The 19,974-nt window shown below is 35.4% G+C and overlaps 1 protein-coding gene across 2 annotated transcripts; it reads left to right on the top strand.

Moving 5' to 3' along the window:
* The first annotated feature begins 123 nt into the window (after nt 1-123).
* Nucleotides 124-16,601, top strand: chico. Of its 2 annotated transcripts, none has more exons than XM_026251569.1 (7): nt 124-730; nt 10,124-10,221; nt 12,053-12,116; nt 12,929-12,973; nt 13,306-13,368; nt 13,455-13,529; nt 14,245-14,469. In XM_026251569.1, exons 1-7 carry the CDS (start codon nt 704-706, stop codon nt 14,467-14,469), a joined length of 597 nt encoding a protein of 198 aa, XP_026107354.1. In that variant the 5' UTR covers nt 124-703. The 2 variants fall into 2 exon arrangements, with proteins under 2 accessions (XP_026107354.1, XP_026107353.1); XM_026251568.1 differs by having other exon boundaries at nt 125-730; nt 14,242-16,601.
* Nucleotides 16,602-19,974: the final 3,373 nt, after the last annotated feature.

Consider the following 19,974-nt stretch of genomic DNA (forward strand, 5'->3'; position numbering starts at 1 on the left):
ACAGATTTAATATTTAGCATTGAAGACCCAGTAGCAAGCCAGACCACTCATTGAATATTAATAAGGTGATGTAAATATACGCTCCCGGAAAGTTGCAAGGCAACGGGCGTAATTAATATTCATGAGGAGCGCCTTTACTGTAGTAGAATCCGTGATATGGCGTCTTGCTTCACACGAGTCCGTCCATACGAGTCCTGAGGCATGATTTTCCAAACGCAGACTGCTCTTTCACCGCTTTAAACCAGACTGACGCAAGACTACCGAACACACGGCCAGATTTAGACGTTTTTTCCTCATTTTCAAACGCATTTTTGCTTATTTCCTGCAGTATAAACTTGTTTATTAGCTTTAGCCAGGTAGCTTGTATTTGGGAATTGGAAAAGTATGATCAGCCCGGCTGTGGATTAATCGTCCTGTCTCAACAGAAGATTCATTTTTCTCTTGTGAAACCGCAATGTCACATACTGTAGTAAATATAGCCCGTTGTTTTTGTTATTCTAAAAGCAGAGCTGTCTGAAGTTGGTTTAGATTTGTAAAATACAGGAAAACTGGAGATCACCGCGAGGAAATCTGTTCAGGAGAGCAGACTAAAGCCCTTTCTGCCTTCAAACTAATCAGTTTAGACCAAACCAAGGCCGAAAATCCACCCAAAGCCTTTTCATTTCATCTTCAGAGAGAGAATAAAGCACAAAAACAGGCTGATATGATGTTTCCACAAGCCAGGCACTCGGTAAGTAGCTTGTTTTCCTTCATTCATGCTGATTGTCACACGGACATTGTATCTCTTGATGTATCTTACGGATGATACCAACGCAAAAATACCATTTTATTTACATCTATAATGTCCTGTTGACACGAATCCTCATAATACCATGTTTTTTTGACAAGCACCAGGATAATAACATGTTTTTGGAAATGGTACAATGGAAAAACGTGCCATGGCCAGACAATACCATTGTTTTAATTTACAAAAATGTACTTTGGCAGTACCATAATATCCTTGTGTATGAAATGCATGTTTTTTTGTTTAAAATATGCTGGCTTTACATGTAAATACCATGCTATTTAAATATGCTATTGATTCAGTGTCATGAAATTATAATTTGGACAGTGGTACCATTATTACTGCCACAGTATGGGCAGTAATTATTATTTTTTTTAAGGGGTCATTCTGAGCTTTTTTTGTTGTACCAGTCAACTATTAACTTATAATAACAACTGTTTATTGTATACAATTGATTGGTAATTGATGATAATCGATGAACGCACACATACAGTTTAACTATGTGTGGATATATATATAAGGCCTGAGCAAGTTAAAGCTGCAGTAGGTAACTTTTGTAAATATATATTTTTTACATATTTGTTAAACCTGTCATTATGTCATGACAGTAGAATATGAGACAGATAATCTTTGAAAAAAAATCAAGCTCCTCCCTATTGCCATTTGCAGTTACGGTAAGAAAACAACCAATCAGAGCTGCGGTCCGTAACTTTGTTTGTGTTCAAAATGTAGAAAAATGTATATAATAAGCGAGTACACCATGAATCCCTTTTCCAAAGCATGTTTTTAGCTTGTCCTGAATCACTAGGGTGCACCTATAATAAGTGTTTATATTCAGACTATTTTAGATTGCTTCAGGGATACCGCGGCGGAGTAACCCAGTGCCTTTGTGATTCTTCATAGACATAAACAGAGAGAAGTAGTTCCGGCTATGATGTTCATCCACAAGACACAAGCAGTTATGTTTATTAACCGCTAGAGCATCAAAAGTTCCCTACCACAGCTTTAATGCACTAACAAATAATGAATTAACTAAACTTGCTAGAAACTAACTACAGCACCACATGTCAAACTTTTTCAAACTTGCATTTAACACAAGAATTTAATATATAATTATTCTGTATATTAATTTTAATCCATGTAACATGAACCTTTTCATATAAACTGGAATAAATACAAAACTAGAGCCAAACTGAAATACTAACTGACATTAATAATAAAAAGTATGGTGAATAAATTAAATAATCATAACTAAATGACGTATAAAAGCACGTATTTCTGTACATTATGAAATAAGGTAAATTGAAAGTCAATAAAACCTTGATTAATAGGAATATTTTAATTAAAATGTGCCTCCATGTACTGTTCAATAATGGATCAGCACTTACTACACAGAGCCGTAGTTCTCTGAAAAGCTACGCAATACCGCGCCATAATCGCAGATGAATCGCATGCGGTTATGAACACGATATTGCGTAGCTTGTCAGCAAAATACGACTCTGTGTAGTAAATTCCGCTCTATTTGAAAGCAGGTGATGGACATTTACTGCTAATCACAGAACCGGCTTTACTGACGAGACATGCATGACAATAACATGCAAATAATCGTGCCCTAATGTGGTGTGATGCAACACGATCCCCATCAGTAAACTGATGCCTCATTCTATTTATGACAAAAAGTACTGACACTACGAATCAGATAATTTGCAACTGTATTGTGGCGTCATCAAGTTTAGACACGCTTTTAGCGCAGTGTGGCACGACAACTCTTGCTACTGGTGTAGACAGTTAGACAGTGTCTACTCCATTTACAAATAATTATATATATATAAATATAGACTAGAAAATATATTTACACTTGCTCTGTCCTACGTCCATGACCCTGACTCACTCCGGAGTTGCCAGTTTTAATCTTAACTGCTCTAAATGTTGAGTTTGCACTTGGATGGTTAAATGCAAGATGGGCTAGTATAAAAAAAAATTAAATTAATTAAAAAAAAAAAGGGCAGGAAATCTTTTTTCTTTCTTTATTTTTTTATAATAATGAATCATCTTGTCTCAGTTACAAATTTGACTGGTGAATGATAAAGAATGATAGTCCCTTTTGTATTGCATTGCATATCAGGGATGACAGACTGATAAAATATGGTGTTTATGACTAGATGTAACTTTTGATAGGCTACTATCAAAGTGGTAAAACAGGGCCTGCCATCTTGTCTTTTTGGCTTGTTGTTTCTGATTGCAAGAGGGAAATCCAGATCAAATCCCAGAAGGTAAAACCAAAACAAAATAAAGTTAAAACTTGTTTTGAACAATTTCTTTGTCATCTAAAAATCAGATGTATGACTTTTTGTGAAAAAAATTGGGATTTTAAAGCCATATCCACCAGCCCTATTACAAAGTAAGATTATAGTTCCACATACAGACAAACCATGGGTCACAGGAGGGGTGGGATGTTTATCAGTACTGGCTTGGGATGGGTGTAATGATGCTTCTCAACCAATGAGAGCATTTGGAGATGGCCCTAAGACTGCAGCAGTGCTCACATCATGAATGCTCCCGATAAAATTATTTAGGCTAAGCATCAACATTCACAAACCACTGTTCCCTGTTATTTTTAACAAAAAAAGAATGCAATGAGCTCGCAATCGTAACTTTCTGAAATCTCTATTAGCAGGTGAAGAGAGCAGAGAAGCGATCAACACAGTGGAGTGCATTGTTTTGTTAACTTTGTGGTTTATTATTTTGAGTCGTATGAAAGGCTGTAACACACGGCCCTCTCACGATATATTGCTTGGCAGATGTTTTGCTTTTGCTGCTCAGAAATGTACACCCAATCATGCAACACTTATCAGAAGATCTGCACTCCAGCACAGTTAGCACTCACACTCATTGATCTATATATAACTGAACAGTGGTCTGGCCAGGGACGGCTAAACGAACCAGGGAGCGATCACACTAGTCAACTGAACCAGGTGGGCTTTGGGGGTCAAATGCACTCAGGCACAGTTTAGATTGCTTAGTGTTGAGTGCACCTTTTTTCTCCCACATCCCACATACACACACACACGAGTCTCTACCCACACATCAAGTGTTGTCCCGTGCTACACTCTGTTGCACTGTGTCCCGCGATCATGCAGGTCTCTACACGTAAGGTGCCTGTTATAATGTTATGTTCGAGGCTTTGGACTCTGAGCATTTCTTTTTTTTCTATAACAACTTATAAAATATTTTCTATAACAACTTTAATGCCCTGGCAGTGGCAAATAGCTTTGGTTTTATATTTAATTTGATTATATTAATGTTTTATTCTGGGATTTACAAAAAATATTTTAACTGCTACTATTTAAGGAATACTGCTGTAAAAACAAAAAATCACCTTAGTTGTATAAAGAGTTTGCAAACAACTTGTTATTCCACTTTTGTTCATATAGCAGTACTTTTGAATGAAGAAAGTGCACAATACACTACTTTTGAATGCATTATTGAATTTTGTGCATAACAATCCGATTAGTTGCCCAGCACAAATAAATAAATAAATAATTTTTTTTTTTTTTTGGTAGAAATGCATGAACATTTGTGAACACCACTACTGAAAGACGTACACAAAGCATATTGTTTGAATGCATTTTGAAAACGAGCCTCTGAATGCATCAATTTACTAATCTTAATCAATTCAGTGTCATTAATTCCAGTGGAATATGTTAATTTACGCAAGATTTTTGCATGCCAATTTGCATCAAAGATCTCCTCAGAGACATATGAGACAACGTCTTTGTATATTAATTAATTTTGCATTGCTGTTCCATTGCATCTTACTATGTTTATTTGTTCTCTGGCAGATTTTTTTCAGATATATGGTCTTCATCTCATGATTCAGATGTCAGGTTTGCAGGTAGCATGTGTAAATGATAGTGTTTCTGGTTCAGGTAGAGTCAGAGATGTTTGTTTGCACACTAGTTGCCTGGTTCCGTCCCTGTAGAGGTGTAATTGTGTTGTTTCCATGAATTGTTCCTGTGCACACAGTGGGCAGCTTGTGATAATGAGTCCCCAGTCATTATTTTGTTTGCACTCAAGCCTAATCCTGGCCCACAGACATATGTGAACACATAAACATGGGATACAAGTGTGTGGATTTGGGGGTTTCCTTTATCAAGTACTTTTTGCTGTTCAGAGCGTAGATTTAGGAGAACATTTCAGTCTTCAGCTTCAGCTTGGGATGTGTGTGAGGAAGTGAACGGGACGTTCTGACACTTGAACACATGAAACTCAATTTTGAGTCTGAGAAACATCCTGAAACATTTCCTGATTCCTATATTTCATGTTTGATTTTGAAGTATGTTAATGTTGGTGTTTCCTGTTATTAATCAAGCCTTAAGCAGTTTCATGAAGTGACACTTAAAACTACCTATAGCATGTTCAAAGCATTTGTTTATTCTCAGAATTTGAATTCCAATGAAATTTGTTCATATCTTAAACATAGTCCTAATAAGAGCAAACAAATAATACTATTAAGATCTCATTGTAGAATTTTTTTATTTGCTTTATATATTTTATTATATTACAAAAAGTATATGTATACTATGTGCCGTGGTATATCCAAGTACATGTTTTATAAATATTAAATATAATTTATTACAATTATTGAGTTCGCATTTAAAGAATTCATTTTTGTAATGTATATATTTATTTAATATTATATTTGTATATTGCTTAATATTCTACGTATTTAAATTATAGAATGTTATATAATTATTTATATTATTAACCTAAATATACATTAATATTATATAGTGAAAATAGTATATACACAAACTCAAATTGTGAAACTCGTGTATTAAATAAATTCAATGGACACAGACTGAAGTAGTTGCTTCTTTTAATTGTGATAATTGAGTTGAATTTCTGAAAATGAACTTTTCTATGACATTCTAATTTGAGATTCACATGTGTATAAATATTATTTTTTAATTTATTATTATTTTTATTATTATTATCTATGTATTGGTTTAATATTAATTAAACATACTTAAATAGACAATGCATCATAATCTACATGCAATAATCATAATATATTATAAAAATAAATATTTTTTCTTTTTTCATATAATGTCAGTTTGTTTAGAGAATCTTGGTTTAATCCTATTAGGATTGTATTCCACAGTATGACATTTCTTTAGCATCATGTTTTGTTGTTGTTGACAAGGCTCTATATTTTCTTTAAACAACAGATTAATACCTCAGCAGTGGAAAATGATCCCATTACAGTCTTTAACTTGACATGTCTTACTGCTGCTGATGAATTCTTGATTACACTGGCCAAACGTTGATCTTAGATCTCTGAGATTTCATCAGAAGTGGGAATCAGCCGGAGATTAACTGTGGGATCCCAAATCTTGGATTAGGAGTTACAGCCGACTGCTCCGTTTAATCCCAGCCTCAAAGATTTACTGTGTTCTCTGGAATTCCAGATCATTGGGATCAGTTTGATTTATTAAACCTCTAAAGTTACTTAAAAACAGGCTTTTGGTTGATAGATTTAATAACTTGTTATGGGTCAAATCCTTCACAGAAGAAGGAAGGGAAGGATATTTTGCTGCAAACAGCAGCGCTTATGCTCACAGTCAGGATCGAGAGTGAAAAACAGTCCACTTGGAATAAAGTGTTTGTGAAACCATTACTTTCAGCTTGTTTGTTGGCTCCTCCTTACCTGTGGTTATGTGCCAAAGTGAAGTACTTGGTGTTAAGGGTTTGTTCAAGTCTCTGGCCCTGAGTTTGAGCAGTAACAGTGATGCTTGACCTGGCAAACACTACAAGGATTTCACAGTCTGATACCACTTTGATACTCTAGTGCTTTAGAAAATCATCTACATACTGGTGCATTAAAGAAATCCCAACACTGATTTGAAGAACCCTATGACGGATCATCAAGAGAAGTAAAGAACCATATAACGGCACATGGTTGTTGAATATCCGTTATTCTCAGTGTGATGATTCATCAGGAGATTCACAGAAACACTGATTGTAGGTCAGTCGTCGTTTTCTGGGTAATTGGATGCGAGTGATTCATGTTCTTTCAGATTCTTCTTGTAATGTTATAGCTGAGATGTAACTGATACTGTTCTCAACTCATGTTATGATGTGTAAAAAAAAAAAACTGCAGAAACATTTTGTGATTTATCAATATGACTATATAATAATAATAATTTCATTTAGCTATGATATTATTATTATTATTATTATAAAAAAAAGAAATATTGCTAATATTTCACTTAAAAAAAGTTGACGTTTAAAAATCAATTGGTATTAATAATAAAATAGTAAAATAATTACTTTTATTAATTATCATATTTTTTCATATCTAACTTTTTTTAAATGGATTAGATAATAAATAGAAAACAATAAAAATATTACTAATTTATATCATTTTTAAATATTATTTTAAATACTAATATTTATATCAATTTAATTTAAAAAAAGTATATTTATTTAAACAAACATATTAGCCTGTTGCTCACCTTGCTGTATCTGTAATACTGTAGCAGTGTAGTTTTTAGTTTACAAGCAAAACGTCTATTTAGAATTGAATCTATTACTATGAGACTCTTTCAGACACGTGCACACACACACACGCGCACAGCAGTCTGGGTTCATTATGTGTGTATTGTGTTGTGAGGGTGGACAGGGGTCTGGTAGACATTATTAAGGGCAACTGAATTAACAAGACCCCCAACAGAGAGAGAGGTTAATCCCTCCGGCACACACACACACACACAAGCTTTCATTTTCTCAGAAAAAAATTGTGCTCACACACACCGTTAACCGTGTGTGTGCGGCTGCCACCATCACTGCTGCTAATGTGTTTATGAACTGCTGGAAGATCAGTCATACTGTGAAAACACACACACATTTATATATATGCTTGCACACATGAGCTTGAGTGTAATTGTGAGACTTTTTTTTTTCTGCGTGCTCAGCTCCCCTCCCCAAACATCTCACTTCCTGTGCTACAAGACACACACACACACACCAGCCACAATTTCAGCGACACAAAAAAGTAGATAAGAGCCGGAGGGCTGTAGTGTGTGTGTGTGTGTGTGCAGCAGATGTCTGGGTCACTCAGGCCAAAGTCACTCATTAGCATTACAAAGGGGGCAACAGCAGAGCCTCGTCAGCTGCCAGAGGACAGGAAGATTTCATTTACTTGTTATTTTTTATATATTTATTTGCAGATGCTTTATTTTTTTCAGTTTCAGTCTAGAGGGTTTAATTATTTTTTTATTTGTTTTAAATATAGTGGCTTATCTTTTTTATTTTAAAGGCTTTTTATTTTTTTCTGTCTTATTTTATTTTCTCTAATTCATTTTCTATTCTAGAGTCTTTTCTTTTGATTTCTGTTTTATTTTAGTAACTTTGTTTTATTAATTAGAATTTCTACTTGATATTCTAAGCTTTTTTTCAAATTTTTTTCTTTTATTGTGTGTGGAGTGTGTGTGTGTGTGTGTTTTATGATTTGGAGTACGTTTAACAGAATATGAGTGATGCTTGCTTGTGTAAACATCACAGTGTTGTGATAATGCCAAGGCTCCAGCTAGTCAGCATTATTTTATTTTTTTTACTCTGCAAGTCACAGATCTGGTAGTGTGCACACTAGTAGCAGACGCTTCTGCAGAGTTTCTGCAAGCAAAAGAAAGCAAGGCATTGTGAAGCATAAGCAAAGAAAAATAGACAAAGCACAAAATTTTTCTTATTTGAGCTGTTCTGTGCAAATTAGTGTAAAAATGTGTTCTGAGTCTGATTAGTGTTATTAGACTTAAAGCCAGTTATATGTTTATAATGCACAAATGTCAGGGCATGTCAAAACTTCTCCAGGCCCCAGAGGGTTAAGTGTGCGCAGGATGATGACCTGTCCTGAAGCGTGTGTCTGGTTTAAGGTGTTCTGACTGGGGTTTAGTGTCACTAGTGAGGGATGCTGGAGGAGGAACAGCGCTCACAGGGGAGGCTCCTGTTTCTCCTCTAATTGATTACTAATAGCAGGAAGAGACTAGAGGGATTTACTGAAACACACACACACACACACACACACGTCTCTCCTGCCCCTGGACACACATTATCTTCAGGAGGACAGAATTGCGGGGATTGTATGTGAGGGAGGAGATGGGAAAAGTGCTTCAGTTTAAAACTTTCAGATCTTTTCATGCAACATATTTCTGCTTATGAAGACATTGTAAAATGGTAAATAAAAAAACATGCATATTCATTGAATTGTGCAATAAGGCACCCAAGTACACAAGTCAATTATATATTAATATATAATTCTGTTTTTCTTTATTTTATTCTACTCCATTCTAAAAATATTAACTAGTATTATTAGAATGATAATTGTTATATATTATTATACAATAAGGTTCCAGAATCGTGTGTGTATGGTATGTATGTATTTATGTATTTAAGTCATCTGGATTGAAATCACAAAGAAAACTTAAAATAGGATAGAAGTAGGACTGATTGGAAACGTTTGCTTGTTACATTTACAGACCTCTAATAATTACGCTAGTTTACATTTACGTTAACTTATATTATCTCAGGGGCCGTTCACATATCGTGTCTTTTGCGTGCAAAAGTCCGAGCGCTCATAATGGAAGCGACGCGGTCGCGATGCGTCCACACCGCATCGTGTTAAAAACAGAATTCAGCGTGTGTGTGTGTGTGTGTGTGTAAAGCAAGAATTCCCTGCTGAGATGTTTTGTTGTGGTTCTCCCCTGGGGGCCAGTTGTGTGTAAACACACACACACACACACGTTTATCCAGCAGTTTCTATGTATATCTGTCTGCTTTCAAACAGCTGTTTGTCTGTGAAGCACACTGAACACAGTTGCACATCCTGTTTCTCTCTTTCTAATGTGTGATGGTTTGTTCCTGTCTGTCTGGTCTAAAAGGTCAGAGGCCAGTGACCTCTGGTAAAGCGGGTTGGAGGTGAAAAGCCAATTTAATTCCAGCCTGACCTGACAAGCTGACCTCAAACACGCGGTGCAATCACTGGCTCTGTTGTGGTGTTTGTCAGAATTGTTTTAGGCTGTTTGCAGTAATTTAATGTTATTGTCATAACTCTGATCAAAAGGTTTTTTGTTTTCTTCCGAGTCAAACATTATATGCACTTTATTTTAGCAACAGTTAAGACTAAAATTAGCTTGATAACCACAGAGGGAAGAGTCTTACCAATTGAATATCTTTTACGATTCAGTGTGTGTACCTACTTCTTCCTAACCGATGCCTAGGTTGTTCATCTGAACGTTTAGATGTTGAATCCGTCTCTCATCTGTTGTCTCTGTTTTTCAGGCTTCGTCTCAGTCGACCCAGCCGCTCAAATTCACCACGTCAGACTCTTGTGATCGCATCAAAGATGAGTTTCAGTTCCTGCAGGCACAATATCACAGGTATACATACACAATACTACTCAAAAGTTTCAAAAGCATCATTTTTTTTTTAATGAAATGAATGTTTATTCAGGAAGGATGCATTAAATTGATCAGAAATGACTGTTAAGACAGTATTTATTTAAAAACAGAAATCTTTTGAAACATTGTTTTAACTTACTGTTCATCACAGATTCCTCACAGTTTCCACAAAAATATGAAGCGGCACAACCGTTTTCAACATTATTAATAATAACTTTCTTGAGCAGCAGTTCAGTATATCAGAATGATTTCTGAAGGATCACGTGAGGAATGATCACAGGAATATATCACTTAAAATGCATATTTTAAAATGTAATGATATTTCCAAATGACTTTTTTTTGCTTTATTTCTGATCAAATAAATGCAGCATTGTTGAGCAGAAGAGACTTGCTCTTTAAAAGCATTAAGCAGGAGCATACCAAAAGCATAACTAGTTTAACTGTTATTTAACAAGACCTTGAGGAGCACAGGAAGTTTCTCTCCTACACCCTAAAAACACCCTCTCCGGGACGCTCAAAGAGTGTGAACGCAGCCCCTCATGGAAAAGCTTCCTGTCAGCACCAGAGATAAGCGCGATCACGAGGACATCCGGCCATCACACATCAGAGAAACCACGGGCCGAGGAAGGAAGAGGGAAATGGAGACTGCACTGCGGCGCTTTAGATTAATTTAGACATCAATAGACCGTAACATCTTAAAACAATGGACGGCCACTTCACCTTACAGCTCCATGTCACTGAGTATTTCCACAAGTAATGCTAATGAATGAGTGATTATTCTGTGGAGCTGCTCGGGATTGCATAATGGTGTTATCATTATTGCTTTAGTGATTAAAGACCTCATTAAATGGTCTGACAAATGCAATTTCCTCTCCTGTGTTGATGTTAGGGCGTGGGGATGGGCTGAGTCAGTCGTCTTTAGTTCACGTCACAGTCATAAACCGTGATTTACTGCTTGCTATTAGTCGTGGCAGGTGGAGTTGGGGGGGGGGCTTCTCATTCTAGAGTGCATTTATTTTTTTAGATCCAGAAGAAAACAGTTTTCTCGGCAGAGAAAATATAAATATTTAAATGCATAAACATTGTTTCATAGTATTTAATTGTAGGTATATGCTACTGTATTCTTTATGATAACATAATAATTCTAAATAATGATTAATAATGATGCAATGTTTCCTGAGCAGCAGATCCGCATATTAGGATTTCTGAAGGATCATGGGACACTGAAGACTGGAGTTATGATGCTATCACAGGAATAAATTACAGTTAACAGTTGCTTTAAATTGTAATATTTCATTTTTTTTTATTTTTTTTTATAGATGTAGCCTTGGTGAGCACCAGAGACGAATTTCAAAACATTAAAAAAAATAAAAATCTTGCCAACCCCAAACTTTTGAAGGGTAGTGTGTGTGTAACTATTTAATATAAAAAAGTTTTATGTGAAGAAAATAAATCCTACATTCCTTCATTACTTTCGTCTCAACACATGGCCAGCCCAATCACAATCCTCCATGAGGCAGTCCAGACAGGAAACCGGTTGCTGAATTATTTCTGGCTTTTTTAACCCTGCTTCTAGAGCGAGAGACAGAGAGAGAGAAATTGAGGTGAAGTGCAGCTGACTGCCTCAATGAAGTGTGTGTGTGTGTGTGTGTGTGTGTTTTAGGGTGAAATGTAAATATTGAAGCCATCATACACAGACTGGGTCATTTAAAACACATTTCCTTTATTTAAAGATGCATCATGTAATTCACAACATATACACATATTTAACAAGAAGCGAGTAGTGATCTCATGTCTCTCTGTGTTTCAGTCTGAAGATGGAATGTGATAAACTGGCGAGTGAGAAATCTGAAATGCAGCGTCATTACATAATGGTGAGTAAAACATGCATGATGTGCAGATCATATGGAAGCGGTTTCCACTGCCAATAAAACAGACAAATAAACTCTTAATTCTAAGAAGAAATGACAGAATTGTGCTGTTTTTTAGTTTCGTTATATGTGCAGTTCTTACTTGTGTTGGTTTGTTTTGGCTGTAGTTCAGTTTTGGTTGTTTGTCATGTGATTTGAATGTTTTTGGATCTTGTCTGTAAGGCTGTGTGTGTCTGCAGTAATCTAATATTTTCCATTAAAAATATATATATTTTTAGTTAAAACTTTAACTTTTGTCATTTTATGTGCTTTGTCATTTCCGTTTTTAATATTACTATTTAGCTTCAAGCAGTTTCAGTTTTCATTTAATTCCAGGTTTTTCATTTCATTTTAGTGCTTCAAACTTGTTTTACTTCAAGACAATATTTGTAATAGTTTTTAGCTACAGATTTTCATCCAATGCTTATTTATTTGAGCTTAATTTCAGCCTTATTATAAATAACAAACGTGTTAGAATTGCTTCAGTTTTAGTCAACTAAAGATGATATTGATTATTCCTCTGCTGTTTTTTCTGCCTCCGTATGTATTGCCTCTTTGAGACACATGAAGAGTGATTCTGGAGAGTTTTTGGACATTTTGAGATGTCCGTGTTTCTCCCAAATGTATAAAAATAAGAATCATTACACGTGCAGCTGTCATATGTTATATATATATGTTATATAATATTATTACAATTTAAAATAGCTGTTTGTTTTTCTGAGATGGCAAAGCTGAATTTCTGATCTTATGTCTCTTTCCTGTTTCTGGGACTGCAGTATTATGAGATGTCATACGGACTCAACATGGAAATGCACAAACAGGTGAGAATCGAAATATTGTGCCAGAATCAGCACAAATCTACATAAAATGTGGGGGAAAGTTAATGCATTATTATATTTGTGTAAAAAAAAATATGCATGTATTAAATATAGCAGGAGGATATATAAACCTTTAGACTTGTGTTTGTGCAGTTTGCTTTAAACTACAGGCTTACTTGTATGGTTTGTACACACACAGCGTCCTAAGTGTCTTTCAAACACGGTCGGTCAGCATACATTATCATGACTGACTGCTGTTTGTGTGTTTCTGTGCAACATCAGCAGCTTTGTTAATGGATGTAAACCCCTGAGATGTGCTTGTGTTCTGTCCGCAGGCGGAGATTGTGAAGAGATTGAATGGAATCTGTGCTCAGGTGTTGCCTTACCTGTCTCAAGAGGTCAGACCGTGTGATTTATTGATGACACACTCTCTGTAATGACACTCGGCCTCATCAGTGACATAAGTGTGTGTGTGTGTGTGCAGCACCAGCAGCAGGTCCTGGGGGCGATTGAGCGAGCCAAACAGGTCACCCCTCCTGAGATGAACTCTATTATTCGAGTAGGAACCTCACACCATTCAACTTCATGTGTTATTGTGTACGACTGGCAGATTATTGCTAGACAACAATTACATTTATACAATTAAATTATACTTTTAGCCTCTCGTTATTTGTATATCTATAACTATATACAGATATATATATATAAAAAAAAAAAAAAAATATATATATATATATATATATATATATATATATATATATATATATATATATATATATATATTATTTCACAGTAAATTGTTTAAATGATAGCCAATTAAAACAGTGTTTTAACACTATAAAAAATCTCTATTAAAAAAGGGACAATTCATATTATTTTTATTGTTAATTATTATCTATTACTGCTTTATTATTAACTGTTTTTGCTCTGAACAAAGTCAAGGATGATTTTTTTTTAATATATATTACTTCCATGATGGCACAAGCGAATCATTGAATCATAGATTCATGTTTACATGCATCATTAATGAACAGTTTTTGAAACTGAAAACAAAAACCGTGTCAAAATTACAAAAAATGACAGAAAAAGTAAAATTGAAATGTTTATATTCTCATCAGTGAACGTTGTAAATACAGACTACATTTATTCTGCGAAATATTCTGGTAACAGCAAACATGCAGCTAAACGTGATGTGGCTGTGTCATGAACTTCAGAAAGAATGCGTTATATGTGACGGGTGTTTGTCTGTGTGTGTGTTGGTGTAAACGCAGCAGCAGCTTCAGGTTCACCAGCTCTCTCAGCTTCAGGGTTTGGCGTTACCCATGACCCCTCTGCCCCTGGGCTTGACTCCGCCCACCATGCCCGCCGTCACCTCCAGCTCCGGCCTCCTGTCTCTGTCCAGCATCCTCGCGTCTCACGCACACCTGGCCAAGGAGGACAGGAGCTCCCGCGACGGGGCCGAGGGCCACCGCGAGGACGACGCAGACAAATCCAACTAGCCTTCATACAGACGCTTCGATTCTGTGCAGAAGAAGAGCCAGCTCCTGTCTCACCCGATTGGGTCTGATTCAATCTCTCTCTCTCTCTCTCTCTCTCTCTCTCTGTTACTACAGCAAATCTTTATTCTGTTTGATTCATTTTCTTTTCATTAGTGGTGTTTGCTAAGGCTCTATTAATATTGCTCATACTTGGGGTTAGTGATTTTAACAAGCCCCTATCCCTAAATCTTGAACTCCAGCATGTATCAAGGTCCTTATCCAGAGACCTGACTATAATAGAGACTCTCAAGAGTCACCCAGAATGCCTGGCAATGCTCTGGCAACAACCTAGTAATTGCACGGTTGTCCTCTCAAGCACCCCAAACATAACCACGGTTGTCCTCTATATACTAGTCAATATATTTCATCATATTCTGTTCTGGGCATATCTAGTTAAGAGTTTTAACACTCTGGTGAACCTGTCACAGGAATTAATATACATGTTTTACATAAGACAACACTGTCTACATTGCCCTCAGAAAGGTCTAAATGCCTTACGAAGGCCTTACCCAGTGTGTGTGTGTGTGTGTGTGTTTGTGTGTAGGACAGTGACAGATGAAAACAGGGATGTTCATGTCATGCTAGTTGTTCTGTTTGCGGTGCATGTGTTTCCATGAGTGAGCGTGCAGCTGTGATACTATCAGACTACTACTAGAGCAGTGTTCTCAGCACATTTCAGTCTTGACCCTTGATTTGATCTGCTTTTAGTTAATACTAAACTTCACTTCCTGTTATTAATGACTGAAAGTATATTGTTAGTGATTAAAACGGCGATTTAGTCAATCAGGATACTAAAAAGCATTTAAATGTAATTTTTAATATTCAAATTATTGAACTCTAAACTAAAATGCAAAAACAATCGAGACTTAAGACTAAAACTGATGTCTTGTGTAATTACAATAAAAATCAAATAAAAAACCAATCAACTATTCATTTTAGTAAGCTCCTGAAATGTCTAAAATCACACTTTACAGTAAGATCTCGTTTGTTAACTTGAGTTAATGCAGTGAATGTCATCAACTAACAATGTATTTTTACTGCACGTATTAACCTTTGATAATGTTAGTGAATATGAATACAATAATTCATGCTTTGTATTAATAGCCTAAATGGTGAACCTAACATTGTCTAAGATTAATAAATGCTGTTTAAGTATTGTTAATGTTAACAAATAAAACAATCTTGTAAAGCATTACCAATATAACAGATAAAATCTCATCTTTGTCATAATTTTCAAAGGCAGTTTAATAAATAACCTGTTTTATTTTGAATGGCCGCTGCATGCTCAGTGTAGCACACAGTACACACTGCTCACTCAGTAGTATGCTAGTATTCAAGGATGTTTTAAAGACAAGACTACTTAAGGTTGTACATATGCACGGGTGCATTGTGGGTATTTTCTAATTGTGTGTTCCTGGACATTTGTTTTTTGTGTCCCATGATGTGTATGCTAAGAAACGCTCACCGTTGAGCCCTGGATCGCTTCTTTTAATCTACAAATGAAGTTTTCTGATTTCTAGATATTTTCCCAGTTTATTTCGCTTGAGCTCAGAAACCAACGGCCAGTTTATATACATGTATGAATATATCAATATACATTTAACTTTGTATGTATAAAGCTATGTTTATGGTGTATGTGGCCACATTTAGCGCAGGTTATATTTACAGAAATCTCTGATCATTTAATAATCAAGTGTAGCACTGGCTGGTCTCGACTAGTTCTAGCTGCTAAAGGAGAAATGATTCGTTCAGCGGTTGGTCTTGGTCTCAGTCTCATGAACATCAGCCGTAAAGGTGGAGTTTGTTACTTAAATCCACTGACTCGAGCGATTCCTGAAGCCTCCTTCTTCTGAGGACTCATCTGATATTTGCCACATTTTGGAGCTTTGTAGTAGTTTTTTAAAAGGTGTGTGTGTGTTGTGACATGATGTACTTGATGGAAATGTATGTTGTTTGTGTTGATAAACTGCTATTATACTTCATTTAAAGACGATTGTTGGAAGAAAAAGGTTAAACGTGTACTAAGAATGAGAGCTTGAGCAGTAAGGAAGTGTTTATGGTGCCTTACAAATAAAAGATTCATTGGACCTTTATCAGTGCTGCTGTTTGGGTTTCATTTCATTTATATAATCAGTCATAAGTCCTCAAATATCATTGCTTAGGAAACATTAAAATAAACATTTTAGAATGAAATTTTTGACCATTCTTTTTGAACTTATTTTTTTTTTATTGACTTCGTTTTGAAATAAATAAATACTTTTATTCAGCAAAGATGCATTAAAATGATCAGAAGTCACAGTAAAGAGATTTATAATAAGATTTATATTTTAAATAAATGCTGTTCCTATTAACTTTCTATTCATCAAAGAATATGATGAAAATAAAATGTATCATGCAAATCAGAATGATTTCTGAAAGCTCATGTGACACTGACGACTGGAGTAATGATGCTGAAAATTCATCACAGGAATAAATTGCATTTTGAAATATATTCCCATAGAAAAGTTATTTTAAATTGTAGTAATATTTCACAATATTACAGTTTTATTATATTTTTAATTAATTAAATGCTGCTTAGTAAATACATAAATTCTGACCGACTCTAAACTTTGAAGCATAGTGCTCGTGCATTTTCATTAAAACAGGAGCTAGAGAATCTAGTGCCTGACATGTAAAGGGTAATATTTGACCTCTGCTGTATTTGTGTATTCCAGCAGCAGAGTCGTCCAGATTTATAATGTCCTTTCTTACGCTTGAAAGCTCCTGTTCACGGTTTGCTTTCTAGTGTTTTGAAAAGAGCCACGTGAAGATTGTGGAAAACTCCTGTTGTGTTTCATTGAAAGACTAAAGTCATTTTTGATCAACATAAGGGTAAGTGATGTGTAATGAAAAATATATTTTCTATGTAAACAATTTGTTTTTCAGGAGACAGTTTCTGTTCTGTACAGCAGAGGCTGCTGTTGCTTCACAGTAATGCATGCTTTTCACAGAATGGGTGGTGATATTTCATTAATGCGAGAGCAAGATCATGTGAGTGTCAACATTAAACATGCCATCAAGATTATTAAATTGCATATTTGTTTATAGTCTAAATCGCTTATGAAGCAGAAATGGTTTATGTTTGTCCAGCTTCATTACTGTGTTATGATGAGCAGTCTGTCCAAAACGAGCTGAAATTACAGTCATCAGAGGATCTGATTTTCATCTGCACGACAGCATCGCTTTAGAAACACACCATTAAGCTGCGCGCTTCATCAGCGCTGTGTCAGCGACTAATTAGCATATCGGGCATTACAGCACACATCACACAGAACTTACCATGTTATTGCTCTTGTGATGCACTTTTTATGCTTTTACATTTTATTTGTTATTTGATTTGTAAAGTGAACTGGGACCTGTTTCATAAAACAAGTTTACCAAAGTAAGCCAAGCTAGTTTCAGTTTGTCTGAATTATTTTGAACCAGAGCAACTTTTGTTTCTTTCTTTTGTTATTTGGAAAAATATTTATAATAAAAATATTATATATATATATATATATATATATATATATATATTATTCTTATGAACATGTTCAGCCTGGGATAATTATTTTCACCCAGTGGAAAAGTATGAAAACCAGTATGATTGATATATGCATTTTCACCTCTGCAGATCTATACAGACGAATAATAAAATAATAATAATAATGATAATGGTTTAATATTTGCATTTAGATGAGTGTAGCCTATAGAGTTCTGATTTGATCTGCTGAATGAAGTTAACAATACACTAGTCTTTCTTTCTATCTTTCTTCATTGCATACAATCCAAACTGTATGCGTACATTCTGTGGGTCTGTTCATTTCCTCTGGTTGATGGAGATGTGGCCTGTGGCGGAGCTCTCACATGATATTTCATTAAACTCTTTCAGGCTGAGTGTGTGTGTGTGTGTGTGTGTGTGTGTGTGTGTGTGTGCTGTCACTATCTCACTTTTCATTCCTCAGCCTGTCATCATCCTCCCATTGCTGTTTTATTTCATGCACCACTCCTCCTTCTCTTCTTAGGTTCTGCAGCTCTCCCTCCCTTTTTCCACCTTTCATTTTTTTTTATCTTTATATCTGATAATAAATGTTGTGTGTGTGTGTGTGTGTGTGTGTGTGTGTTTGTAAACACATAATTTAGGCCTACCTATACATGGGATTAAGAAAAGAAAAAAAAACGAACAAAAAAAAAATAGTAATATTTAGGGAAAAAAATTATTAGGCTACAACTATATTCAGGGTTTATTTATTATTATTTAGTTGCAGTTTAATTCTAAATTAAAATGAATGTTTTAAATTTTTTATTTTAATGCATTTTAATTTCATTTTGTTTAACCAGATTTGTTCACATTGTGATTTCGCTTTAAAACAAAATGTATTATTATGAGTCACATCTTTAAATCATTTTTAACATTTTATTCACATTTTAACATTTTATTCACTGCAGTTTGGCTTCTTGAACGAATCATACTCTCGAACCGGTTCTTTTTAGTGATTCAGTCGAGACGAGTTTTTTAAGTTGCACAAAAATTAAAAATTAATTTTAATTTGTAATGCATTTTAATTTTCCTTTAAGCAGATGTGCACACTTCAATGTGATTTCGTGATAAAATAAAATTAATTAGCCTAAATATTATCAATGTGAATCGTTATCTCATAATCTCATGAATATTCACAATATCAATTCGCTTCTTGAACGCCGATTGGCTCTCCATCTTCATTATGCGGCGGTTGAAAAAAAAAACTTCATTACCCATAATGCAACACAGACGCGCCTGCGCTTTAGTTCTGCCCTCACTATTGGTCCAGATCAAAGCAGATGTAAAGACCCAACGTGGGCAATGGTGTCACTCATTGGCCTTGACTTTAACCTCGCTAGCCAATCAGAGTCCAGTCTTGAAAAGAGACGTTAAGGCCGCAATGTTTGTACATTATGTTCTGTCTTACGATACGAACGGCTTCCCGCTTTGTTCTCTTTCAAACATTATTTCATTTAAAATAGCTGAGTTTATAATACTAATATAACATATACCAATATAATTTGGTTTCAACTGTTTTATCACTTACGGGGTTTCCCCCCCCCCGTTTTATCCTATTTATATAATCTTCATAAGCAAATGTAAGTGGTCGACCTTAAAAGCAGCTTTGGCTCTCCGCAGTTAATGTCAATCTCACAGGCGCAGTATTACAGGCAGCACCGCTGAGAAGAGCTGCTGTGCGTTTTCTTTTCTCTTCTGATCTTTCACCCCTTTCTCTCTCCCTCTCAATCTCTCATATATTTATTTTAGATTTTCAGAAATCCAATACACCCCTTGCTGGCTGCAGTTTGGCTCGTTGACAGCCGATTCGCGAGTGATTCATTCGTTTGAACCGGATCATTTTAGTGATTCGCCCGAGCCGATTCGCAGAGCGTTCGTAAATTGACTTTATTGTACGATTTCACCAA

This window comes from Carassius auratus, unplaced genomic scaffold, assembly GCF_003368295.1.
Source record: "Carassius auratus strain Wakin unplaced genomic scaffold, ASM336829v1 scaf_tig00027603, whole genome shotgun sequence".
Taxonomy (NCBI): Eukaryota; Metazoa; Chordata; class Actinopteri; order Cypriniformes; family Cyprinidae; genus Carassius; species Carassius auratus.